Source organism: Dendropsophus ebraccatus, chromosome 14 (assembly GCF_027789765.1).
Source record: "Dendropsophus ebraccatus isolate aDenEbr1 chromosome 14, aDenEbr1.pat, whole genome shotgun sequence".
Classification (NCBI taxonomy): domain Eukaryota; kingdom Metazoa; phylum Chordata; class Amphibia; order Anura; family Hylidae; genus Dendropsophus; species Dendropsophus ebraccatus.
The window spans coordinates 49,081,294-49,109,258 of record NC_091467.1 but is presented as its reverse complement, the minus strand read 5'-3'; the positions used below and the strand labels follow the sequence as shown (position 1 = coordinate 49,109,258).

The window sequence follows — 27,965 nt, the reverse complement described above, 5'->3', positions numbered from 1 at the left end:
TATTTACTGTTATATGGCGGCCATCCACTCAATTTCACCACTGTGTGAACAGATCCTTTCTGTGTTTTTAATCCACTCCTGGTTTTGGTTGCAATACTGACTGAAATATACGTAGTGTGAACGCAGCCTAAATCTGCACATAGTATTCTATAGTGTTGGGTGTGACCGGTCTCGTACCAGACCCTGACATTGACCCCAAGACTAGGTTATCACTATGTACACAACACATGAAATAAGTGACGGCAATAGGTGACCACCATCCCTGTGTTTTGCCTTAGACATAGAAACCTCCAGCACAAAAATACAAGGGGGAGTTGTGCCAAAGGTCAGGCAAATGAAAAGTGGAAGATGCTTGTCAACTAATGGTGAGCCTATAGGTCCCGCTGCACTTCTCAAGGTTGATCCTGCCCTGGATTAAGGAAGTTTCTCAAAATTTGAAAACAGCACCACTCGTGTCATACCACACATAACCTGAGGACAGGTGTGACGCTGTTTGGAGAAGAAAGCAACTAGGTTGTTCCAATCCCGGATAACCCCATTTTGTGAAGAGAACATTGTTGTAGCTATGACTGCCCAGCAGGGGGCAGCAGACTGGTAATGTCTTTTGACGCTTTGTCACTAGAGATGAGAGAACCTCAAGCATGCTTGAGTCGATCCAAACCCGAACGTTCGGCATTTGATTAGCGGTAGCTGCTGAACTTGGATAAAGCCCTAAGGCTACAAACCCACTTGGCGGGTCTGCAGCGAGTCTTCTTGCTGCGTTTTTGCAGCGAGACTCACTGCAGATCCCAGCCCTATACTTTCATTAGCAGAGAAACTGCTAAACATCCCTGCTGCGATTTTGTCAGCAGCCCGCCCCATTAATCCCCTAGCCGCCGGACATTATACATTACCGGGTCCCCGTTCCTGCTTGCTTCGGGGCTCCCGGTGTCTTCACGGCCCACCCGGCCAATCAGTGCGCTGCGGCGGGGCAGCGCACTGATTGGCCGGGCGGAACTTGCCGGGAGCCGCCGAAGCAAGCAGGAGCGGGGACCTGGTAATGTATATCCTGGCCGCCCCCCCTGCAGCCCCGATCACTGCAGATCCGGCAAGTGGGTTTGTACCCTAAGGCTATGTGGAAATCATGGATATAATCAATGGCTGTATCCATGTTTTCCAGACAACGTTACAGCTTTATCCAAGTTCAGCAGCCCCCGCTAATCAAATACCGAACATTCGGGTTTGGATCGACTCGAACCCGAACCCGGTTCGCTCATCTCTATTTGTCACTTATAAATAATTTCAAATTCTCCTCCCACCTCCATGCCCTAAATATCCGGACACTGTTTGGATCGGAATCGCCATCCACAGTACATGAAGCAATACCAATTATGTTATTTAAATTTTTTTACATTATAATAGGAAAAGTGGTGCAGTTTCAAACTTTATTATTTAAAGTTTTTTTTTATGGCTGTATGTCATATAATGGTGTCACAAGGCGGTCAGGTCCCAGTGGTTAGTCTTGCACCAATCATGATGAGAGTTGTTGTTCTGCCATAGATTGGGGGACACGGCCTTGGCTGCAAATGCATTAGGACCCCAGTGGGATCAGTGAGCCCACGGCACGACAGAGAAGATACAGACAAAATGATCTTCCAGACAAACTGGTTCGCAGTTGTTACAAAACTACAACTCCCAGCATACCCTCACTGTCCTGACAGCTAAAACTTCTGCATTCCTAGACCTATTCATAGATCTATTACCAAAGGGTTAAATAGGGCACAGCGCTGGACCCATGGACCATCTGGAATATTTGCTATCTGTTGTGGTTATTTAAAAAAAAAAAAAAAAAAAACCTGTATGCATTGTATTGTGATCCATCACCTGTTCCAATATTTTGTGACTAATTTATTAACATGTAGCACTGCCGCAGTGAATGTATCTAAGTAAAAAGTTGCAGAAAAAGTCACAAAAAAGTAAAAATTGCGCAAGCATAGTTACCTGGACTGACCAGACCTAGGCCTGCACCTGTTTGTGTTACTTTTTAAAAAGCCACAAATGATTAATTGGGCGCTAATCCCGGATTATGCAATATTTGGGTGAATACTCAAAACAGGCAGATTAAAAAAAAAAAAAGTTGCATCAAAAAAATATTCACCCGTTGTACTAGTTCGTAAATAGAACTTGGAAAAATCCAATTATTCAACTAAAAACTAAAAAAAAATTCCCTTGATAAATTTCCTCCATGCTGTATGATTTGAGACCTGCCAGCGCTTTACTGACATATACTAAGGAATGGCCCGGCAAAAAAGAAAGTATAGAAAAAATTCATTAAAAAAAGACATTTATGTGAAAAACATCAAATAAAGACCCAACAAATCCTACGGCTACATTGATGATTTAAAAAAAAAAGACGAAAGTCCTGAACACTAAACTAGCTCTGTCCTTACAGGGTGAATGTATAAGCAATATAAGTCCCACACTGTCTGCAGGTGGCTGTGTTTGTGCAGAGGGTTTGGAGCTCTGTATCAGCTACGACTGCTGTAAAGATGTAGGAGAAAGGTTTTCCTATGGTTAAACCTCGTCATCACCTTTCTCAGTTTCTGATTAGTGGGGGTCTGACCACTGAGACCCCCATCGGTCAAGAGAACAGAGGACCCCTTAGTCCCCTTAGCTATTTTACAGTGTTCTTGTGGAATGGTCAGACCCGCCACAATTACACACTTGACAGGACAGGTGAAAATGTGGTAAATGTATAGAAGGATGGACGTTCCCTTTAAGTTCTCTAGTTAGATTGCTCTTAGACAGTCCCTGGAAACCGGGCAGAGTACATTCCCCATGCGGTGTCACCTTGTGTCTGTACAGGGGGAGGCTGGGACAGGAACAGAGCGTCACCTCTCACCCACTTACACAATCCAGTCCTGGGTGTTACGTCATCTTCTCTTGGGTGGATCCCTGTTCTTGGCAGCCGGCAATATTAGTAGTGTGTTATATAATGGATGTGGAGGGACACCAGGTCTATATATAACCCCCTGTCCTGGACGCTGCACACGGGAGACAAGGTTATTTACATATGAGTAGCATATAAACACCATAAACCATATATAGCCTGCAGCTTAAAGGGGAGGTCTGGATTTATGTAACTAAACTGAAGCTTAAAGGGATATTCCCAAATCACTTATGTGAATAAGGGATAAGTGTCAGACTGCTGGGAGCCCCCATGTTCTTGGGAAATGGGACCTGAGTGTTTCCACTGTTCTCTTTATTGTTTATGGAGACAATTAATAACCTGACCGACCACTCCATTCAGAATCTACACTCAGCGCTCGTTCTTAAGACTGCAGAGGTCCCAGTGATCTGACACTTATCCCCTGTTCACATTAGCGATGCAATACCCCCATAGGCCCATTAAATCCTATGTGTGCATTCACACCATCCATGCCGTGATTCTTGCCGCAAAAAAATAGGACAGATCAAAGGCCTCATTCACATGTCCAGTGTTTTTCACCCTTCTGTGAAAAACAGTCTTGCTGTGTTGGGATGCGCTGGGTTGGGGGAGCGGTGACAGGAACGGAAAAGAGATAGGAGCGGGTGAGAGATGGGAGCGGGTGACAGGAGCAGGCGAGAGATGGGAGCGGGTGACAGGAGTGGGGCAGAGATGGGAGGGGGTGAGAGATGGGAGCGGGTGACAGGAGCAGGGGAGAGATGGGAGCGGGTGACAGGAGTGGGGCAGAGATGGGAGGGGGTGAGAGATGGGAGCGGGTGACAGGAGTGGGGCAGAGATGGGAGGGGGAGAGAGATGGGAGCGGGTGACAGGAGCAGGGGAGAGATGGGAGCGGGTGACAGGAGTGGGGCAGAGATGGGAGGGGGTGAGAGATGGGAGCGGGTGACAGGAGCAGGGGAGAGATGGGAGCGGGTGACAGGAGTGGGGCAGAGATGGGAGGGGGTGAGAGATGGGAGCGGGTGACAGGAGAGGGGGAGAGAGGAGATGGGAGCGGGTGACAGGAGCAGTGGAGAGACAGGAGGTGGGGAGATGGGAGCAGGGGAGAGATGGGAGCAGGTGACAGGAGTGGAGGAGATGGGAGCGGTGAAAGGAGCAGGGGAGAGACAGGAGGAAGGGAGATGGGAGCAGGGGAGAGATGGGAGCGGGTGACAGGAGTGGAGGAGATGGGAGCAGTGAAAGGAGCAGGGGAGAGACAGGAGGTGGGGAGATGGGAGGGGTGAAAGGAGCAGGGGAGAGACAGGAGGTGGGGAGATGGGAGGGGTGACAGGAGCTGGAGAGACGGGATTGGGTGACAGGAGCAGGGAAGAGATGGGAGCAGGTGACAGGAGCAGGGGAGATGGGGGGCGGGTGACGAGCAAAGGAGAGATGGGAGCGGGTGACAGGAGCGGGGGAGATGGGGGGGGGTGACGAGCCATCCACACTAAGTTACCAAAAAAAACAATCCTCCCCTTTAAGCTGTTGGCCATATATGATACATAGGACTTTAGTCTCATCTACTACTCTTATACACTGTCACTTACTGTGACTATATGAACAATCTGGAGATAGGTTTCCAGGCTGGGTATGTAAGTAGTGATTGCCTTCATTCACTGACAGCCAGTACAAATTTACAACACTTTGTAAAGAGAATTCCCCAGCTAGATAGACGTCCTAGAGATCTGCTCTCATCTGTTTCTTGGTGACAACCACTATGGACATTGATTGATCTGTGGATATTTGATGAGTGATCGGATGGCAGTGCCATGTGTGTTGGTATATAAGGCTGGCACTGCAATATGACAATACTATGGGCCCCTTTAAAGGTGCTGCATAGTTTCTTCCACTTTATGGGATTATGCAGGGAATGGCAAAAATGTCACCGTACATAACTCTGAGGTGAGGGAGACAGTTGTGCGCTGAGCATTTACTCAGATTAAGGAAGAATATCTGCATCCCTATCTGCTGCTAATGGATGTGGAATGTGAATGTGCCTAAGGCTGATGAAATATGGTAACCACCCACAACATCTTAAAGGAAAACTCCGACCTATAGCAACCAATCGCGGTGCAGCTTTCATTTTACCATAGTGGTTAAGAAATGAAAGCTAAGCTGTGCCCAAAGTAGCTCTTGTCCAAAGTGTCCCTTTAAAGCAGAGCTGTAGAACTAAGAGCCCATTCACACTACTATATTCCGCTCGGAACCCCGTCAATTCCTTAGACTGATAGGGGTGTAAAACTCCATAGACTGATAATTAGAGATGAGCAAATCTACAGTAGGAAGAGAAGCGCTTTGTTCCTATCTGCATTCCGCTCCGTTCCGCTCTGCCGTGGGTGCTGGGAAAAGATGGATCCAGTCGTAGGAAACTTCTCCCAGTTTCCCAGGACTGGATCCCTCTTTTTCCAGCACCCGGGGAGGAGCGGCACAAAGCGGAATGCAGATAGGAACAAAGCGCTTCTCTTCCTACTGTAGATTCACTCATCTCTACTGATAATGTTGGGGGCTGAAGACCATCACCACCTCTCCTCAATGTAAGATGGCAGGACTCACCTTCCAGGATGGCAGGACTCACCTCAGGATCCATCCAGGATGACAAATATCTGCCATTTGCGGTCTGACAGTATGCATAGGGGCACTCCAGCTGGCACATTACTTACCTGGTAGTATTAGTAGGGTTAGTCTAGTTGGCATGGGGCATGACTGACACTACTTATGAGGTACTCTACATGGCAGTATTATACAGGTAGTTTTCCTGGCACTTTTTATGAGGTATTATGGCGGATACTACTCATGGGGGTACTCCATATGGCAGTATTATAGAGGTAGTATTTAGGAGGAATTATGGCTGATACTACTGATGGGTTACGCCTCATGGTAGTATTATAGAGGTAGTATTTATGAGGTATTATGGCTGATACTACTGATGGGGTACTCCACAGGGCAGTATTATAGAGGTAGTATTTATGAGGTATTATGGCGGATACTACTGATGGGGGTAATCCACATGGTAGTATTATAGAGGTAGTATTTATGAGGTATTATGGCGGATACTACTAATGGGTTAGGCCACATGGCAGTATTATAGAGGTAGTATTTATGAGGTATTATGGCGGATACTACTGATGGGGGTAATCCACATGGCAGTATTATAGAGGTAATATTTATGAGGTATTATGGCGGATACTACTGATAGGTTACGCCACATGGTAGTAATATAGAGGTAATATATATGAGACACTATGGCTAGCACTACTTTTCTATCATTATTTTGCAATTATTTTTCCTATTATTTACATCTTTTTTCTCATTATTTTACTGCTATCTGCTCAGATTCCATAGTCTCCTCCAGGCGAGGACCGAGGGGACACACCTCACCGGCTTATGAAGGTCACCTCCTGTTCCTTTAACAAAGCCGGGTCAGGGGCAGGGGCGGGGCTAACTGACGCAAGTCAGCTACGTAACGCTTTGACGTCGCGGCCTCTGATTGGTCGCCTCCTGTGCTCTGGCTGCGCGCGGCCCCGGCACCTCTGTCACTTGCTGTCTAGCGGGCGGAAAGATCGGGTCACCGGCAACATGAAGATCTGGACCTCGGAACACGTGTTTGAGTGAGTATTGGGGGCGTATGAGAAGCGGGGGGCTCTTAGGGGTCTGTGCGTGGGCTTTATAGGAGCCACAGGCGCGGTTTGGTAATGGAATATTCCAGAACTTGATTAGATAACCGGCGGGTTATGGGACTACAATTCCCAGAAGGCCTTGGCGCTTCAGGTTACGGCTAGTCAGTTAGGAGGCAGATGCAAGGTATGCTGGGTATTGTAGTTTCCTAACATCTAAGTCGTGGATGGAGAACGTTCGGCCCTCCAGCTGTGGCAAAACTACAATTCCCATCATGCCTGGGCAGCCGAAGCTAAAGCTTATTGTAGTTTTGCCACAGCTGAGGGCCGAAGGTTCCCCATCCCTGAGTGATCACTGCTTGCCTACCTAAGCTATAGGGTACAGTGCAAGGCATCCTGGGATTTGTAGTCCTGTAATGCTGATGATAAAACATTGATACACTCCTTACGCGTGTGTGATGTCACATGTCAGCGATGGCCAATAGCAACTGTGTGCCCCTTTAGTGATGTCATAGGCTGTGGGCGCCATTCTGGATGGGATTCTATAGGACCAGGCTTTCCAGTTATTGCAAAATGACAACTCCTATCCTGGTGCATGATGGGGGTTGTAGTTTTGTGAGAGTTTGGGGGACGCAGTTCAATGGGATCCATACACACAGGGATGAGGCATAAGTGTCACTGCCTCCGCCATATGAATAAAACCCACCGCGGGCAATGGCCTGGGTGCAGGTGGTGCTGCTCCTTGTTGCTATGTGACTATAACATTCATAGGATACAACATATAGCATTATCACCTGTAACACAACCAGCTCTGCTACATTCCTTGTACTCCCTCATCTATAGGTATTACGTGCTGTCCTCTTATTGCAGCTCTGTGCTAGGATCAAGTTCCGGATTATCAGGATTTTCCAGATAATGCCAGATTAAAGGGTTTATCCAGCCTACAAAAACATGGCCATGTTTCCCCCTCTCGTCTCCACTTCAGTTGTGGTTTGCAGTTAAGCTCCATTTACTTCAATGGAACTGAGTTTAAAACCTCACCCAATATGAGACAAGAGAGGGGGAAAAGTGGCCATGTTTTTGTAGCACTGGATAATCCCTTTAAGGGTGGGTTCATACTGAGGAATTCTCGTGGATCATATCTGCAAAATTCCGTCGGCTGTCCGCGCACACAGCCGCCCGCCTTTCCGCCAGCTCCATAGACACCATTCTATGAGCCGGCATGTTGCGCTATCCACCAAAAGAAGATAATATCCGTGATAATTCCTCAGTATGGACCCACCCTAAGGGAGAAATGCAGCCTGTATAAAACTACACCCCCCATCATGCACTGCTCTGGAAAGGTTGCAGGCCGCTGCACCTGACAATGTGATCTTACTACATACTTATGTATCCTGCTAGGGCTTATATTATAGAGCCCCTTAAAGTATGGCTGCTAACAGAGACTGCGGTTTGTTTATCTGTTAGTCTGCCCCTTTAAGAAGCTTTGTTGCTGTCAGTGATAGTTTATGGACATCATGTCTGGGATCCTTGTGCCCTGCTGACCCTGTGGGGCTCTCTTTACTTACGGTCTAAGCACTTTATTTTTGGAGCATCTTTTTTTAGGTCCCAGCGTTGTGCTGTTCCTTTGTTACTCCTCCTGGAAATACATGATTACAGTTCACCATTGAAGGGTACTCCGGGCTGGGGGGCTTTTTTTTTTTTGCCTATGGCCGTGGAGGAGGTGGATGAGGTTAATGACGTCCCCTTACCTCCCTGATTCCAGCGCTTCCAGGTAAGGGGAAGTCATTGCCCTCATCCATCTCCTCCCCGGCCATAGGCAAAAAAGCCCCCCAGCCCGGAGTACCCCTTTAAATCCCTTGTAGGTACGGATGTCCCTGCATGAGTGTTCTCCAATCTCCGACTCTCAGCTGTTGTAAAACTACAACATTCAGCATGCAGTTCCTCTGTTACTCCTCCTGGAAACACATGGCTAAAGCTTCCTTTGTTGATAGTTGTGGCTCTTCACCAGGCACGTAGCTGTATTAAAACTATAACCCCCAACATACCCTAACAACCTTTGTCTACCAGGACATGCTGGGAGTTGTAGTTACGGATTATCTGGAAAGCCTAGTAAAGAGGAACTATCGACTAGGGGTTGAATAGTAAACGTGAGTCATGAGTTTCCAGGAGACCTAACAGAGGAATTGCCCGCAGGGATCTGTCGTTTGGTAACCGATAGAGGTTAGAGAACACTGGCGGAGTCATCTGTATCCACAGAGGGTTACATTGTAAGCTTGAGTCCTGACAGTGGCAGAGTGCAGGGACTCCCACTTGGTTATGTACATTTCCAGGGGGAATAACAGAGGGACAAAGTCCACAGAATTGCTATTTCGTGGGGGATGCATACATTTACTAACACAGCAGACAGATCCCCCTTTACTCAGCCTACAACAAGCTATATAAATGCTTTCTCCCAGCTACAGTCCACAGTATGCTGGGACTTGTAGTTCTCTGCCCGGAGGCATCATTGTCATTTGACGTCAGGGACAGGTTGAAAGGTTTCCTAATGATGTGTTGTAATCTTTGTCTCCTGACAACGGTGACCCCGGCATATAATAGCCACCACATTCCTGCGCTCCTGTATAACTGGTTAGTCTGTGCCGGCACGTGGCAGCCTCATAGATAAAGGAGATCAGAGATTATTAGACCAATCTCTGATGTCATTCCTTAAAGGGCCCCCTTACAAAGGTCAGTGGCTTAACCTAAGTATGGAGGGTGGTAGTAACAGAATAATAGATTACATTTGCTTAGATGTCTTCTACTCAGTACTGTAGCAGTGATTGCAAGCTCCGGGCTGTAAGGTCACTTGTGTCCCTCTACTTACTGGCTCACACTTCACGTTTCCTATATTTGGCAATGTAGAAGTTAACCGTGGTCAGCGCTTTGATGGAAGGGTATCAGCCATGCTTGTGGGAGTGATGGGACCAGCATGCCTTACTGGTTAGCACTGGAATGTTAGGGGGGAGGGGAAGGGTCCTGTGACGACCGGCTTCCTCTGGATCACGTGTTTTTCCATTGCCGCATACATGCCGCCTGTCTGTGTGACCTGATAGTTTAGTCCTACATGTGTAATATCATCTTCTCTGCTTTATAGCTCTCTGTTATCAGCCGGTATATCAGATCAGGATGACGGCGAGGGGAGGCACATTGTCACGCTATTGTAGAAGAGAGCAGCGTCCTAGACCTACAGAGAGATGTCGCCTACACTCCCGTCCATCCTCATTGCTAATACACCACATCATATGCCGCTCTTGTGGTCACATTATTGCAGACGTCAGGTCTCTTGTCCTTTGCGTATCACGTATTACACAGGAAGCGTTGTCATTTCTTGCTGGTCTTATCTTCCCCAGTGATTTCCTAATAGACAGATACTGGTCTAATGAAGCAACAGCCTTGAAGGCATGATGGGAATTGTAGTTTGCAATGGCTAGAGAAGCGAATGCCTTGGTCTTATATATATGTAAGGGTGGTAATACACGGAACAATTATCGTTCGAAAAATTGTTAAATGGTTCGGATTTGAACCATAATCATTTAGTGTTATAGCAGGCAATGATTAAACGACCGATGATTTCTCGTTGGTTTAATAGAATTTGGACCTATTTTTATCGTTGATCGTTTCCATGTAATAAGACGTCGTTCGCAGTAGCGACAACAAGATGAACGCAATAAAGATCATAAGTAACAATCATCGTTCCGTGTAATTGGGTGAACGATTTCAGGTTGTTCAACATAGCGGTCGTTCGTTCATCGTTGATCGCCAAAAAATTACTTTGTGTAATAGTACCCTTAGGGCCAGTACACACTGAGTAAACAACTCTCCGCTGCGGAATCCCGCTGTGCTCAGTGTGCTGCTGTAAGTGAATGAGAGGGCGCGCGCTCGTCTGCTCCCTCCTCTCCGCTCAAAGAAGTAACTTGTTACTACTTTGAGCGGAGAGCGGCGGTAGCGGAGGAGCGCGCTCCCTCTCATTCACTTACAGCAGCACACTGAACACAGCGGGATTCTGCGGCGGAGAGGACCTCTGTGTTTACTCAGTGTGAACTGGCCCTTAGTGTCTATTTGCATCCGATAAACTCATTGCTGTGCTGCTGGGATAGGAGGGTACAGGAGTATTTTCCAGTCTCTGGTTCTCCAGCTTTTTCAAAACTACAATTCCCAGCATATCCTGACATCTGAATCTAACCCTGGACCAGTGTTCCCCAATCTGTGAATCTCCAATCTGTGACCATTGTTCTGCAACCTGCTGCTCTAATGCAGATGCAATACTACAACTCGAAGGCTGATGGGGCATGCTGGGAGTTGTAGTTTTGCTGCGCTTAACTACAGTTTGGCGTACAAGTTTAATATAAGTGGTAGCTGCAGCATGAGGCAAAACACCAGGGGAGGTAATGCTTTGCTGTCACCTGCAGAGAACAGGACATTCAGAGATAAGTTGTAGAACAAGGGCTGGGCAGCTCCACCTTGTACTGGAATCAGTAGACAGACCTGATGGCAGCAATTACATTAAAGATTCTGCATAGCATATATACACGCATGCACAGCTCTGCCGCCAGTGTGTGTCTTCTGATAAAATGATCATGTGATTTGGCCAATCTTAGGCTTTTAATTGGTTAACAGGATTTTCCCAAGACTACATTCCATACACCACCCGCTTTTAAATCAACAAAATTAGAATAACCTTGTTATGCTTTTGCCTTTCAGCCACCCATGGGAAACTGTTACAACAGCCGCCATGCAGAAGTATCCTAATCCAATGAATCCAAACGTAGTTGGCGTGGATGTCCTGAACAGACACGTGGATGGCGGTGGGAAGCTGCACAGTCACCGGCTCCTGAGCACAGAATGGGGCATGCCCAGCCTAGTGAAATCTGTAAGTGAGAGTTTCCATCATCCACTATAGGGTTACACTCCCCTCCCCTGCAAAGAGTGCTGAGCAAAGCTTTGCCATAGTGCGTAACTTTAACCGGGCACAAAGGAATGGCTGTATCAGCAGAGAGCAGCCATTGTGTGCACAGGGGCTGGAGTGTTTAACTATTTGAGCACTGATGGTTGAGATATAGATGGCGGTAGGTTATCGGCTTATGTCCTGTCTGATTGAACAATGCACTTTTTTCTTTTTTCTTTTTTTTTTGTAGATTATCGGGGCATCGAGGACGAAGACCTACATCCAGGAGCATTCAGTGGTTGATCCCGAGGCCAAAACAATGGAGCTGAAGTCATCTAATGTAAGTGCCTTGTGACACTGGCAGCCTCCAGATATAGTCTAGAGGACAGGAGAGTATACAAGGTTTATTGGCCTAGTTATTTGACTAACACTGATTTGTTTTCTTCTCTACAGATCACCTTCACACACATGATATCTGTGGATGAAAGACTAGTCTACAAGCCACATCCGCAGGATGCCAAAAAGTAAGCTTGCTGTAACGTGAAATAATAATCTATGTGGCAAGGGAGCAATGAATGGGGAAACTTGGTTGCATAATACGTCTAAAGTGTCGTGATTTACTGGAATGAATTCATATTGCAGACTGTTATCGCAATAGTCAGTGATTCCAGTGGGCACTGTGTGTTCTCTGTCAATCAAATCCGACTCATTTGCTTCATTAGTTACACGCTACCATGCTCTTCCCCAGGCTGTATTGGGATTGCAGCAGGTCTCAGGAGTATGACCCGATGTGAACAGTAACCGATGACATGTCAAAAGTTACTCCATATCACAGTAATGCTTTGTCATTTTACCAATTTGGGTTCTGCTTTGACCCCTGTATAATCCTCTCTTGTCTTTCCAGAACTGTCCTGACCCAGGAAGCCATTATAACTGTTAAGGGAGTCAGTCTGAGCAGCTATTTGGAGGGAATGATGGCCAACACCATATCCAGCAACGCCAACAAGGTAAGTGGTGGTAAAGGCTTGCCTCGGTTTATGTTATTGCAGCACATACATGATTAGTTGGATGGGATGTCAGTCCTTTGCTGTATACCTAAGATCAAACAATCTAATTGTATCATAGTTCATTCACCAAACAGACAGACATTTTCCCTGCATGGGGCCATTTAGATGACCAGCACTTCTTGTAATGTCATTATTACATTGACACGCATAATACTTCCACCCCCGCCCCAAAACAAAATGTCATACAATTTCTCCAATACATTTATATGAACCACCAAAATTTCCACTTAAAAAAACACAACTGTAGTTGCGTCATCAGACGGTTAATAGCATGGGTATCCTAAAGTCCCTGGTGAGTGTGCTTCAGTCCTTGGCGCTGTGGGTGTCAGAGTAGTAGTAGTAGAGATGAGGATTCTGTGTATTGCAGCTGCGTCATCCTTCTGTTTTTCTTATGGCAGGGCCGGGACGCCATGGAGTGGGTCATTAGTAAACTGAACAGCGAACTAGAAGATCTGAAGGCAACAACCAGAGGCGGCATGAGGACAGCCATGGCGGCGGCAGCCTCTGTAGAGGAATGATCACTCGTACTGGAAAGGCCGCCGTGTCTCTCCGTGCACATAGTCTATTTATTCTTATTTAAGAATGTATCTTTATTACCTAGGATTTTTTTCAAATTGAAGCTTGGCGAGAAGTAGCAGCAATGTGGGAACAAGAAAAGACGGGGACCAGGCCGTGAAGTGACCGCCTGTAACTGTAGCGTGGTCTCTTCCCAATAAACCCGTTTTCTAGTATCAGCACAGTTGTGACGTTATCGCAGCAGCTTCATGGCCACTGTCGGACCAAGAGTCATGTTAAACCAGCCCTTTCAATGAAGGCCCCCCCCCCCCCCCCCCTTGCTGCTCTGCTATTGTGAGAAAGTTTCAGCCATTACGGATACACATATCTCGTGTGCATAGATGATCTCACCGGACCAGTTACTAATATCTTGACCATTGACTAATATGAACGCGGCAGAGCTGAGTTTATTTGGTACAACCTGTCATAGTATCAACTGCATTATCATTGTGTGCAAATGTTGACACTACTAACTAGAGAAGTAACAAATTCAGCTCTGCTACATCTGTGAGTGCTTTGTATCTGATACTGGAAAATAATATAATGATGGTCTAACTTCTAGAATGTTAGCAGGCCAGAATCTAGGTAATATTCCTCTATACAGCGGCCATACTGGTGGAAATGTAGGTGTTTGGTGTTGCACATAGCAACCAATCAAATAACTCTTCTATATCTTATACAGGTCAAAAACTGAAAGAGATCTGATTTGTTTTTTACAGGCAACACAGCGCCTGTCCTGATAAGTCTCCCCCACCCCCCTTGTCATATGACCGCTGTTCATCAATGACTGGCAGCCATGTTTAATCATGACAACATGCATCACAGCAATTGGCTTCTTTACCATATCTACACCCTCAGTGTGTACAGATCTATGTGCAACAAAAATGAGACGCTACTATGTGAGAGTTAATCTGTGAAAGAATAAGTTATTTTACTTGAGTTTTATTTGTCAGGTTTAAAAAAAACGTTATGTGAATGTTTTGATTTGCTGGTTTCCCATTTGGGAATAAACCCTGCATGGCGGCCATGGTGTTTTGGGGGTTGGTTGGGGGGGGATGTTAGAAAGGCAACCCAGTTATTCTATCTATTATTCTATTCTATTTTATCCCCCGTTTTTTACTTTATTTTAGTTTCCAACGCCCATTTTCTGGCCCAGTCTTTAGATTAATACAATAACAAGTTTCCCCTGATCGGTGTAAATGAAGCTACATGGCAGCCATTTTGTGTCTACTTTTGTGTAATAATGGATCAAAATGTGTGCTGATTAGACAAAATGGCCTCCTTTTCCTTACCCATCACAAAGGACATGTTGGCTGTAGCAACCAATGGGAGTGCAGCTTCCTTTTTTGCTGGGGCAGTGGGCTGAGCTCTGATTGGTTGCTTTAGGCAACATGGTTACTTTGCATTGTATGAGGCAGTTTTGTTAGATTTTAGGTCCACACAAGCCACTTTCGTAGGCCAAGTAGATGTTGAAGTACTGTAAAAGTTGGTTGCGACGAACCTATGGCTGAGCAGTTGTTTTGAAACTACAACTTCCAGCATGCCCCTGTTAGCCTTTCACAATGGCTGCTTAGCAGCAGGTTGCGGTGGTGTAGGAAAATACAAAATGGTGTATTTGCTTGTGTGAGGGAAATGTAACATGGCCTTACCTGTACAGACAATAAGCGTTACACAAAAAAGGTTTTGTACGTTGAGCACTCCTGAGTTTATTTTTATATTGACCTTGTTGTTTGTGTTATATATGTCATGTCGACAAGCAGATGCCAGTAAAAGCTGGAGACGAAACAAACTGTGTCACTCTTTATTGGGAACAAAATGGAGGGTTTGTTGTATAACATGGGGGCGTGTACTGAATTTGATCATTTTCAAGGGCACTTACAGAGAATTATTAAAAGTTTTGATCAGTCAGGGTTTTGGTGTTGATCTCTAGCTATAACAGGTTTTCTCCCAGCTCTGTCCGCATGACCAACACAAACTTCTATACTGAGACCCCGACCAAGCAGGGAGAAGCGGCGCTCTGGATATAATTTTGTCTTTCCCTCATGTTCACTTCCTGTTCTTGACTGGTGCAAGCTGTGTTCCTTGGTACTGAGGAAAAATCTGTATAGACACAAATACCATAGAGGACATGCAGCATTGGCATGGAAGTGCAGAGTAGGTATTATAGCCACCCAAGGTTATTTTAGATGGCAGCAGCCTATTAGACTAATGAACTTACCATGGCTGCTGACATATGATGTAGCCTCCTAGTGTCCTGTTCTGCACACAGATGTTTTGTTGGGTGATAGGCCTCGCCTTACAGAAGATAGTGTGCTTCCAGACAGGGCCGTATTAATAGCTGCTGTTGCCCTAGGCACTATCCCCGTTTGCACCCACCAATCAGCATCATGATTTTCTAGCTTCTGAGCATCATATTGATATCTGATCAGTCTTAGGCCGCGTTCCCACATTTACTGTTAATCACCACATGCAGCCGATAACCAATAGGAGTATGGCGACTAATCGGGGAAGAAATGGGAGCCTGGTTTCGGCCACATGCATTTCTCTACATGTAGAAACATTGTCTGAATCGTGTTTTTCATGGTAATTAACCGCTTAAAACATAAACAAATTTCCACATTGAATCAATGATTAGAGCCGTCTGCATATTGTCTGATGGAATTCTCACCACAGGATTGGTAGGTAATCGCTCCAGGCGTCACATTTACCACCGCCAGACCTGACCAATACTGCCATACTGTGACTTGATAACACCGCCATACCAGACGGGACCGATACCAAGACACTAGATTTACTGGCAAGTCTGAACGTGAGGTGGGAGAATAAATAAAAGTTGTTTCCTTACCCCTGCTCCCACAAGGTGCTGCCCTAGGCACCGGATCACAGCTACCTAGTGGTAAATACGGCCCTGCTTCCAGATGCTCTGAGGTCTGTGTTACATTATGGGGGTTTGTATTACACTGGGGAGTGTCTGACTGTACATCTATTGAAGGCATATTTCCTTTCACATGGCAGCACTGAATTGAAGTACCGAGTGTTCACAGAGCAGTGTGCTAAGATTTCCCACAGTGGTTATACATACAGGATAACAGAAATGAGGTGGATGGGATTTGTAAGAAACTTGACCTCAGCAGATCTTGCATCCTCGGCTATAAATATATGCAGCAATGCTGCAGATTTATTGGTGAAATCAATAAATCTACTTAGCTGCAACACAAAGTAAAATATATGGCATTTAAATACATTAATTTATAAGAAAAAAAAAAAAAAAAACAGATTTGTAGCAGTAAGCCCTTAAGCACTGAGTAGTATGGACACTGAAAAGATGAAGCCTATGGAGCCACTGCATCTCTATTTCCTGCGGCCCTCACTGACTGATAGCTCTCTTCTTTCCTCCTGGAGGTTGGAAGTATTGCATCCAGCATAAGGCAATGTGCACACTTAGGAATAGGTTAGGAATTTGAAGTGGGCCCTGTACCTACTGGGGGGGACTAACTAGGGAGGACCCAGTACCTGGGGGGTTAGCCCTATAAACTAGTGAGGGGTCTGTACCTATTGGGGGGGGGGGGGTAGCTCAATGAACTAGCAAGGGCCCTGTACCTACTGTGAGGCAGCCATTTTTTATTTTTTTCAAATTTTTTTCAAGAAGTGACCATACATTGCCTTAGTATAACAGTAATCGTACATGTAAATGAGCCATTTCACAATAATCTTACCAATGGTGTTTACTTGATTATCATGTGATATACAGAATACTCATAAATAATTGATGCTGAGGCAGCTCTATTACCTAAAAAGGCCCATGTAATGACTGGGGGGAGCCCTATAAAATAGGGAGGGTGCTGTACCTACTTAAGGGGATCCCTATCTACTAGGAAGGGCCCTGGACCCAATGGGGGCAGTCTATCTCCTGGAAAGGTGGCACTGTACCTACTAAAGAGACACACTACCTATTGTGGGGCATTAAAAAGTGTTCAGTGGAGAAACCCTGGCAGGAGTGGGGTTACAAGAAGCTGCAGCCAAGGTCACAATTCGGCTTGGGGGTTCAAAATCAGTTTGGCACATGAGAAAATGAAGGACCATGATCGCCGCTGCTCTTGTGGATGGAATCTTTATTGAGACAGCACAATACTGTGGGGCACTGTATGAGGGGGCACCTACCAACCAAAGAGGACAGCTGTTAGGAACACTACCGGGGGCAAAAGTAAGGATGGTATGGGATTAGAAAAGCGCAAAGACTAAAATGTGCTGGAAGAAATCTTTTTGGCGGTTGGACGAAGAAGGAAAAAAAGAGCTCGGATAAGAAAAGACGTCATCAGAGAGTATTGGTGGTATATTTGGTCAGGATATGGTGGTATTACGTGTTCCTAGTATCGTCTTATTGGCCATATTGGCTTTGGTATACTGGTATTTATTCAGTAATAATATGGTGCGGCTGGCTCAGCCAATAAGTGGAGCCGTGACATCACAGAAACCAGGAGATGATGGTAAGCAGTACTAATGTCTGCAGCACCCCCAGCGGAAATGGGGAATGAACAAGAACAAATGTGGAAATACGTTCTGCTTAGAGATGAGCGAACCGGGTTTGGGTTCGAGTCGATCCGAACCCGAACGTTCGGTATTTGATTAGCTGGGGCTGCTGAACTTGAATAAAGCTCTAAGGTTGTCTGGAAAACATGGATGCAGCCAATGACTATATCCATGATTTCCACATAGCCTTAGGGCTTTATCCAAGTTCAGCAGCCACCGCTAATCAAATGCCTAACGATTGGGTTCGGATCGACTGGAGCATGGTTGAGGTTTGCTCATTCTAGTTCTGCTACCTCCAAAGATAATAGTATGATGGCTTAAAGGTGTAAAAACAACATATATGATTGGTGGTGAGTATGCAAGGATGTCAGGATCCACCAGGAGTATTTCATATCATTGCACTTATGGACATCAGCAGTGTTACAGCTTTTCTGTATACTACACAAGGAAGAGGTGCTTATGGGGTATAGGAAATAGACCATTGACTGAACTCCTTGTATTCAGGACCTGGCCACTAGGGGGCAGAGAGCTCCTTCCCAGTGACAGGGACAAAATGGGCCTCATACGTTAAACAGAAATCAGTTTGCTCGGTTGCTATGGGCAACAAGGACCTTTTCACTATTGGAGTTTTGCTAAATGGAAGTTCACTGTATTAAAAAATGACTATGGGGGAGATCTACCAGCAAGAATGTCCTCTATTGCCCATAGCAACCAGCCACAGCTCCGCTTTCACATATACATGAGCCCTGGTAAAATAAATTAAAAAAGCCGAGCTGTGACAGGTTGCTATAGACAATAGAGGACCTTCCAGGACTGTTTGATGAATCTCCACTTGTCAATGTTAAAACGGTTGTATATCAATAAAGCTTTACAGAAAAAAAAGGTTATTACGTCGTGGCGCGCAGCTGTTAATATCACCTGTTTTGATTGGGAAACTACAGCCGGCGCTTACCTGCGATTGGCTAACACTGAATAAGTCCGTGATTGGTCAGCTGGGCTTGTCCTTTGGTCTGATTGGTTCTTGGTCGCGCGGACTCTCCTCTTCCGGTTCTGTTCTCCTCCTGACCTCTGTCAGTGCGGCTTCGGTCGGTGGACGTCTGCAATCATGGTGGCGTACTGGAGACAGGCTGGACTCAAGTGAGGACTGGGGCTGCAGGCGGTGGCGGGTCATCGCTATTCTATATCGGGGACGGGAGAGGCCTTACAGGGGGCAGAGGCCGTGCAGCTCCGGTGTGTCAGTGCTGTCACCTCCCTCACTTTCTCTCCTTCTGTGTGTAGCTCCCATTGGCTTCAGTAGGGAGACCACGTGTTATGGGGATAGGGATTTCCATAGACTCAGCTGTAGGGACTTGTTGTGTACAGTGGTGGGACCTGTGGGTAGCAGTGCTGGATTCTGGTGCTTCATGCTCCACACTCTGCAATGTAGGAAAGTTGTCATGTGACTTGTAGTGTAGCAGGCATCACGTGACCATGTGGCCATTTATGTTGATGTGACACCAGCAGTATCTCCCCACATCTCCTGCTGAGACTGCAGCTTCTACCTGCCACCCTCTCCTTACATGTCTGATCCCTCCATCCCCTCTGCCTAATGCACATGGGAGCAGCTGCTGTCTATTCTGGGGGTAACTGACCTTCAGTCTTGTGATCAGTGGGGTCCCCATCAATCTGCTGATCATGCCGTATCCTGTGGGGAAAATAAACTAAATCGGTATTCCACTCAAACATATGTTGCGTCCATGGTGAGACATACATTTAATTTCATGCTTTTCTATTCAGTCTCCTTCCCCCAGTTCTCAGCTGCTGCCGTTTGCTGAAAACACAAAAATCTGTTTGTGAGCCTTTCTGACTCTCTTTCATTCTTCTTGTAGCTTCTTTGTAATGCTGGGAGGGATAAAGGGAACCAATGTATAAAGCTCCTGCAGCAGCTGCGGCACATACCAGCTGCAGCAGGAGCTTTATAATGCTATGTTTAGGCCCTATTCACACATCCTGTTCCTGTCCGCAATTGCGGATCCGCAGAAAGATAGGACCAATGTATTTCAATGGACCCATACACACATCCGTGTTGTGTACTGGGCTGCAATCCGTTCCGCAAAAAAAAAGGACAGACCCTAGTACGGACAGTAACTGACACATCCAATACAACTCTATGGGGTCCGTATTTTACAGAAGCAATACGGATTCAAAATTGCGGATTGGAAAATATACTGACGTGTGAATAGACCCTTACACGGAGCGATAATTCGCCCGATTGTACGATTAACGATTTCGAAGTAACGATTTTTTTTATAACGATCAGCGTTTAGATGGAATGATATATCGTACAGAAAATTCATTTTGCGATCGCTTAAGCCTATCTCGCACATAGGTAAAATCAGTGAACGACCTGCAAATCACCGAACGATCTGCAAATTTTTTGCGAATGATCAACGACGATTTATTAACATGTTCAAAGATCAAAATGAACGATTTTTAGCTCATCGCTTGATCGTTTGCTGCATTTACACGGAACAATTATCGCTCGATGCGATCGTTATCGTGAAAATTTTCCCGATAATCGTTCCGTGTAAATGTAGCATAATGGAAAAATGAGGCGGGGAGCCTCCCAGATGACTATTTCCCCGTCTGTGTCTGTCACAAGCCGGGGGAATAAGTAATTTTTCCCCGGTATAAAGCTGCTGCTGCAGCCGTGGCCGGTATGTGCAGCGGCTTCTGCAGGAGCTTTATACGTTGCTCCAGGGAACCATATCAGCCCAATCGGGCTGACTGGTTCCATTTAATCACGGTGAGTTCATTAGTAACTTGACCTCAGAATAACCCTCCTGGCATTATAAAGAAGATAGATGTAAACAAGTCCCGAATGGCTTTATCTGCAACACTGTATCTGTCTCAAAAGGGAGAGGGAGGGAGACAGATAGAGAGGCTCACACACAGATTTTTGTGTATTAAAGAGTACCAATCACCTAAATATAACTGTCCCTATTATGACAGTACATCTCTCCCTAAGTCTATTCATGAAGATACAGACTGCCTTTGCAGTCTGTATCTTTATACTTTACCTGATCCTCTGTTCCCTGGCTGTTCCGGTGAGCGCCGCCATCTTGATGACGTCACTTGCGTTCCAGCTGTGCGTTCCAGCGTGACGTCATCAAGATGGCGGCGCCGCCGGAACAGCCAGGGAACAGAGGATCTGGTAAAGTATAAAGATACAGACTGCAAAGGCAGTCTGTATCTTCATAGATAGACTTCATGAGGATACAGACTGCATTTGCAGTCTGTAGCTTTATACTTTACCAGATCCTCTGTTCCCTGGCTGTTCCGGCGGCGCCGCCATCTTGATTACGGGCCTTGCGTTCCACCGCTGGAACGCAAGTGACGTAATCAAGATGGCGCCGCCGGCCTTGCTGCACCGAAGAAGAGGATTAGGTAAAGTATAAAGATACAGACTGCAGAGGCAGTCTGTATCTTCATAAATAGATTAGAGAAGAGGGATTTTAGATAATACACAGCGATCTTGCGCTGTATAGCGCGAGATCACTGTGTGTTAACAGAGCGGCAGGCAAAGGATCATGGGAACCTTTCCTACCACTCTGCATGACGGGAGTTTCCTGTCTAGCGCCGGCTCTTTTGAAAAGAGCCGGCTCGAGACAGGAAAGTAAAAAGGGAATAATTCAAAAACGTGACAATAAAAATAATTAAATTTGCAAATGTCAATTAAATTATGATTTGCATCTAATTAAGGAATAAAAATTTTTTAACTTTCGTCCATGATTGGTTCTCTTTAAGCAGAAAGCAGCAGCTGAAAACTGGGAGAAGGAGACTGAATAGATAAGTATGGAAGGAATTGTTAGTCTCACCTTGGGCAGCAGCATATCAAAAGTTATGTTTCAGTAGAATACATCTTTAAAGTGAATGTACCATCAGGCCTGGACTGAAGCACTGGAGGCGGGCCGACCCACCCTCATTGGGAGGAACCCCCCGTCCCTCTATGACACTGCTCCATTAGCAGCAATGGAGCCCTATCATAGAGGGGTGGGTGTTTCCTCCCACTGGGGGTGGGTTGGCCTGCCTCCAGTGCTTCAGCCTGACTCTGGTGGTACATTCCCTTTTAAGGTTTTTTTTTTTTTTTTTTTTTATTGGGGTCTCTGTCATGAGACCCCCACTAATTGAAAGATAAATCTGAACTATTGACTTATACATTATGATTTTAGACAATAGGATCTTCCTGGTCATCGGGGGCCCCTGTGTTCTCAATGGGATTTCAGTGGGTGCTGTGTAACAGGTTTCTCCTGTGGTGTTGCTGTAGATGGGCCCCATCCTTAGCTGCCGTCATCTCCATAAAATTCACACACTTTCATGGCCATGCTGGCCAATATTTATGACTGTGCTTCTGGTTCTTACAGCTACATCCGCTACTCTCAGATCTGTGCCAAGGCAGTGAGAGCAGCCTTGAAACCACAGTTTAGAGCAGAGGCTGAAAAGATTTCAGCGCCCAATGTGAAGATCATCAAACCGAAGAAAGAGTGAAAGAGGTGAGTGCTGAGCGCAAGGCAGTCATTACTATAAGGTGCACCGCCATACTGGTAATCAAGGCTATGGAGTCGGTAAGTCGCAGCTCCGACTCCTTCATAAATGGCCAGTCATATACCAGGGGAGTTATTTATCACCCTGGCTCAGCAGCTTCTCCCTAATGTCCTACATGATCCCGGGGCGACTTCTGAGGGAATAGGGAAAATATAAAGCAGATTCTCCTGTGTGTGCAGTGGATGCAGCCAGTCTCCAGCCTCCATGTCCTGAACTACTCACAACTAGACTAGATGGAGCAGGTGGTCTTTTCCTGCTGACAGTCTTCTATGTTTCTAACTAATATCCCCCATACACTAATGGTGCGTTTACACAGACAGATTTATCTGACAGATCTTTGAAGCTAAGGGTATAAACCCACACACCGTATATGCAGCATATTTACTGCTGCAATACGCAGCAAACTCGCAGCAGATTAGATCTAAATAACTGAACACAGCATCAAATCTGTACCAACAAATCTGCTGTGTATTTGTTGCGTATCTGCTGCGTATACGGTGTGTGGGTTTATACCCTTAAGCCATGAATAGACTATAAACAGGGATCCATCCATTTTTCAAATCCATTCCTGGCTTTGGCTTCCAAAATCTGTCAGATAAGTCTCTCTCTGTAAACGCACCCTAAGAAACACTGCTTACAATGCCAGATCCCTGTAATATAGAGGTCAGCCATAGTGATAAACAGGGGGTCACACATAGTGATATAGAGGGGTCACTGAGGGGGCACACCAAAGCGCACACACAGCCTGCTGCAGCCATAGCATATATACACACACACAGCCTGCTGCAGCCATAGCATATATATTCACACACAGCCTGCTGCAGCCATAGCATATATACACACACACACACACACACACACACACACACACACACACACACACACACACACACACACACACACACACACACACACACACACACAGCCTGCTGCAGCCATAGCGTATACACACACACACACACACACACACAGCCTGCTGCAGCCATAGCGTATACACACACACACACACACACACACACACACACACAGCCTGCTGCAGCCATAGCGTATACACACACACACACACACAGACACACAGCCTTCTGCAGCCATAGCATATACACACACACAGTCTTCTGCAGCCATAGCATATATACACACACACACACACACACACACAGCCTGCTGCAGCCATAGCATACACACACACACACACACACACACAGCCTGCTGCAGCCATAGCATATATACACACACAGCCTGCTGCAGCCATAGCATATATACACACACAGCCTGCTGCAGCCATAGCATATATACACACACAGCCTGCTGCAGCCATAGCATATATACACACACACACACACACACACACAGCCTGCTGCAGCTATAGCATATATATATACACACACACAGCCTGCTGCAGCCATAAAACACTGAAGAAAAACACACAATGCGCTGCAGCCATAAAACACTGAAGAAAAACACACCATCTTCTCCCAGCGAGAAAGCACCACATTGAGAACAGAGGTTGCTGCTTCGCTATTTGTCTTCTCCTCCTCTATATAACACAGGATATCTTCATATTACACTGCTGCTCAATACCAGGAAGAGAACAGCACAGATCTCTCCCCCCCCCCCCCCCCCCCCCCACACACACACACACACAATGGACTCTTCCAGCTCAGAAACAAAGTTCCAAATAGTGACCGACAACTTTTCTCCGACCACCCATATGTAATAGGGCCAGTGTCCTATTAGAATGTTGCTCATAAAATATATTGATGAGAAAAACTTATAAAATTCATATCAAAACTCAATTCTACATTTTTTTTAAAGATTTTTTTATGAGTCGGTTTTTTCCAACTCTAGCCAAAACTAGCTCTGACTCTACGACTCCTACTACACAGCCCTGCTGGTAATATAGGTCCTTGTTTTATATGTGGTCCGTCATATCTTCCAGTGCTGTTCAGTTGCCGATAATTGTCATCCAGCCTTCTCAGATTCCTGGAAGGAAAAACTCCCACAGCCATATGGTAGTATCTCTAGGAATATTTGGGAAAGCCCTTATAAGGGTTGTAGCCTGAACCTCTGTACAGCAAGGAGCAGAACCTTAAAGGGCTTCTCCAGCCTGTCCTTAGTATTAGATTGATAGGGATGAGACGCCAGGTGTTTGAAGGGGGGCACTATGCTTGTGTGAACATCACAGCTTTATCATTGGTTACCATTACTGTGTACTTGCAAAAAACAGATGAGAAAAACTTCGTGTGAACCCAGTCTTAGGCTAGGTTCACACTGCGTTTTCAGCATCCGTTTAACGGATCCGTTTTTTTTAACGTCCAGAAAAATAGGGTCAGCAACGTTTTTTGGTCCGTTTTGGTCCGCCAAAAAAAACGGATCCGTTTTTTTTTATAATGGAAGTCAATGGAAAAACGGATGCACACAAATGAATCCGTTTTTTGCAATCCGTTTTTCATGCGTTTTTTGCAAAAAACGGATGCTGAAAACGCAGTGTGAACCTAGCCTTACACTGATGCTTTCAGTAGTGCAGCAGTGCTGGTAAACACTGTAGAAGTTGCACAGGCACTGTGCCCCCTTCAAACAGCTGATTGGTGGGGAGGTCAGGTGCAAATATTAAAGGCCTGAGGATAAGGCTTGATAACCCCTTTAAGTCTTTCCTGGTGCCAAAAAAATAGTCATCCAGTTATTGCTGGAACTACAAGTTCTTGCTGCTTTGTACAGAACAAATGTACATTTCAATAGTTTTTAAGCAATTACTCATGTAAAATCCGGTATAATGTAGAAATACTCATTCAATCGCATTTATTGCAAGGATACTCCACTCACTGGGATGGAGCTGTGGTTGGAGCGCTATCATGTGGCACCAGAGAACAGACACCACCAGTCATAAAGTGATTGCATTTCTTAGCTGTACTACATCACCTTAAAGTGATATTCCTATATTGTATAAGAACCTTTCCTGTAGGTCATGTTCCCTTCAGTGTGGGGCAAATAAGATAAAATAGTTTGCTGCCCCCAGAAATTGGCAATTCTAAACATGGCCTATGGCAAATAACCTAATGTAATGATATTTTCTTATAAATGTGTCTTGTTTTTTTTCTTTCCTATACCATAAATGAATTCTCATGACTTTCCCTTATACGGTGTAGTGACTGTAATATTACTCTGGTCTTTCAGATCTTCCGCACCAGAAAAACTGAATTGCTGGAACAACAAGATTCCCATAGAGTTCTGTCTGTTTAGGAATGTGACCCTCCTGTTATAAATTATACTGACTACCTGGGTGAATAAAGGATGTATTATTTGTAAATGGCTCCTGTCTTTCCATATTCTTACTGCATTTTGAGTCTGGAAACTTCTAGTGTTTTTGCAGGTAGTCTCCATACTCCATACGCCTGCTTTTGTGTTGGCTGCTCCTGTGCTGACTGCTCAACATTAAAGGAGACATCTAGGAGGAGAAGAACGAACACGTCATTGCTCCCCTTCCACCTTGGTCAAGTCTCATACTGCATCACGATCATAGCTTGCAGGCTGAGGCACACCCCCAGTGACCAGTGTTCATATTGTTATACTTCTACAATGTACAACAATATAACAACAAACAAAAAAAAAACCTCTGCTTGTTCCTGGTCCCTGGGAAAATTGTCCTATTAATGTTACTGCACATAATATGCTGAAGCAGCAAGAACTGCACATGACCACTGAGGCCCTGTTTGCCTGTAACATCCAGTGACCAGGTACTCTGGAGGGGTAGTGGTGCTAAAGATACTGTACAGCAGTGCTTCTCAAACTGTGAGGCGGGCCTCACCAGTGAGGTGCCCCCTAGTTGTTGGTGAGGCCCAGCTGAGGAGCCATTTTTTACAAAAGTAACTATGATCTGCACAATCCTCCAAAATCTCTATTTTAGTAACATTATTTTATTTTATACTTTATTATTATCTAGAGCTTGGGACACAGATGAAAGCTAGTCCTAGCATTATTTTCAGCTTTTAAATGGACTTTCACCACAGATGGTGAGGCCCAGGCACCCTCTTGGTCAGTCTGGTGAGGCCCAGGCATTACCCTGGTCTGTTGGGTGAGGCTCCAGTAGAAATAGTTTGAGAAGCACTGCTGTACAGGATAAGAAAAAACATTGCTGGTTGTTTTTGCTAACAGCGCCTTAGAGGTTGTGTGTGTGTGTGTGTGTGTGTGTGTGTTATTGCAGCTAAACCACACTCCCTTTACTGGGGTAGAACTGCAATACCAGAAACAACATGGATAAGGGGCTGTCTGTAACAAAGCTGCCATCTTTTTCTAATTTTGGATAATTGCCTTAAAGGGGTATTCCACTCAAACATAACTCTTGATATGTTACTGCCCATGGTGAGACTGAGGGCAGGTTCAGACTGAGGAATTCTTGTGGAAAATGTCAGCGGAATTCTGTCAGCTGTCTGCCCCCCCATTGTCCCTCATAGTCATATACAGGCTCAGTGATGAACACTGGGGGGTTGGATGGTCATCTGTATGACGATCACCCAGAAGTTTCTTTTACTTCACTTTTATCTCCTGGCTGTTTTGAGCAGCTGTTTCCTTCTCTGCATCATAGTTGCTCCCCTCCCCTATAGGTTCCCTTGCCATATACTTCCTCTTGTGACACTCCCATAGCGCTGGTATGAAAATACTGACACCTTGAAGTCGAGCTGGGCGCTTAATCAAATTAATTCCAATAGTTTCCTCAATTCAAAAATCTATTTTTTTTTTTTTATTATTTTTTTTTTAACTGCAAAATTGATTTTTTTTTAACCTGCAGGGGAGCAACAGAGCTCAGGGCCCAGGCTGTGTAGTCTCTGGTGGCCTCCAGCTGCTAGTAGATGACACCTTCATCCTGGTACAAAGGAATACTGAGTCCGGCAGGGAGTGCACCTGTTTCTCCCGTGCTTCCCGCACACAGAAGATTCTCCAGCAGTCCTTCGCCAGCCCTTGAGGAGCCCCTGGGGTTACAATCGAAGGAAGGGCAGGAGACAGACCCAGTGCACCATCACTGTAGAGCGGCTGTGGACCTGACATGTATCCTCCCCCACCAACTACTATTACTAAACCGCTTATCTATACCTCTATTATTACACCCCTCATCTATTATATCTCTACTACTGCATGTCTTATCTATTATGCCTCTACTACACCCCTCATCATTAGGAAAAAATTAAATCGAGAATAGTCCATAATTAATTTTTTTTTTTTGTCAGATCACCTAGCCCTACCTTGAAGCGCTGAGATGGAGTTAACTTACTAGTCTTTAGCTACAGCACTATACACCATTGCCTCATATGCAGTTTGAAAAGCGGAAACAGCAGATTGTGGGCGATGTGGTCTTATGATCGGCTCACATGTCTGCAGTACTAATATTAGTCACAATATGATGAAGAGAAACCTGATAAAATAATACATTTGGTATCTGGTAAGTGTCACATCTATGTCATGTGGTGTGTATAGCAGTGTCATAAAGCTGCACCAGATAAAGTATAAAAGAGAACTATATTATAGTCACACGTTTTATAATCACTTTGTCACCACCCACATCAATGTCAAGCTCTATACAAGAGCTGCTATTCAGCATTGATGTGGATAGTGATCCGAGTATATCACAGACTGAACTCCTATGGAACTCCCTGCATCATAATTAATGATACAGTAAACTCTTAAACAGTATGGCTGCATTCACACGTTCTGTGTTCCTCACGGACGTGGAATGCCTA

The 27,965-nt window shown here is 45.4% G+C and overlaps 2 protein-coding genes across 2 annotated transcripts; both read left to right on the top strand.

Moving 5' to 3' along the window:
* Positions 1 to 6,457: 6,457 nt before the first annotated feature.
* On the top strand, positions 6,458 to 14,925 carry PRELID3B (PRELI domain containing 3B). The gene is made up of 6 exons (XM_069951509.1): positions 6,458 to 6,564; positions 11,314 to 11,482; positions 11,748 to 11,837; positions 11,951 to 12,021; positions 12,402 to 12,504; positions 12,963 to 14,925. The coding sequence occupies exons 1-6, from the start codon at positions 6,533 to 6,535 to the stop codon at positions 13,080 to 13,082; spliced, it is 585 nt and encodes a 194-aa protein (XP_069807610.1). The 5' UTR covers positions 6,458 to 6,532; the 3' UTR covers positions 13,083 to 14,925.
* Positions 14,926 to 18,675: 3,750 nt separating this feature from the next.
* ATP5F1E (ATP synthase F1 subunit epsilon) lies at positions 18,676 to 25,540 on the top strand. The gene is made up of 3 exons (XM_069951994.1): positions 18,676 to 18,786; positions 22,053 to 22,181; positions 25,408 to 25,540. Exons 1-2 carry the CDS (start codon positions 18,755 to 18,757, stop codon positions 22,174 to 22,176), a joined length of 156 nt encoding a protein of 51 aa, XP_069808095.1. The 5' UTR covers positions 18,676 to 18,754; the 3' UTR covers positions 22,177 to 22,181; positions 25,408 to 25,540.
* Positions 25,541 to 27,965: the final 2,425 nt, after the last annotated feature.

Coding starts and splice junctions, on each gene's coding strand:
- PRELID3B (XM_069951509.1), top strand. CDS start 6,533: ATGAAGATCTGGACCTCGGAACACGTGTTTGA. Junction 11,483..11,747: donor TGCCCAGCCTAGTGAAATCT/GTAAGTGAGAGT, acceptor TTTTTTTTGTAG/ATTATCGGGGCATCGAGGAC. Junction 12,022..12,401: donor CATCCGCAGGATGCCAAAAA/GTAAGCTTGCTG, acceptor TTGTCTTTCCAG/AACTGTCCTGACCCAGGAAG.
- ATP5F1E (XM_069951994.1), top strand. CDS start 18,755: ATGGTGGCGTACTGGAGACAGGCTGGACTCAA. Junction 18,787..22,052: donor TGGAGACAGGCTGGACTCAA/GTGAGGACTGGG, acceptor TGGTTCTTACAG/CTACATCCGCTACTCTCAGA.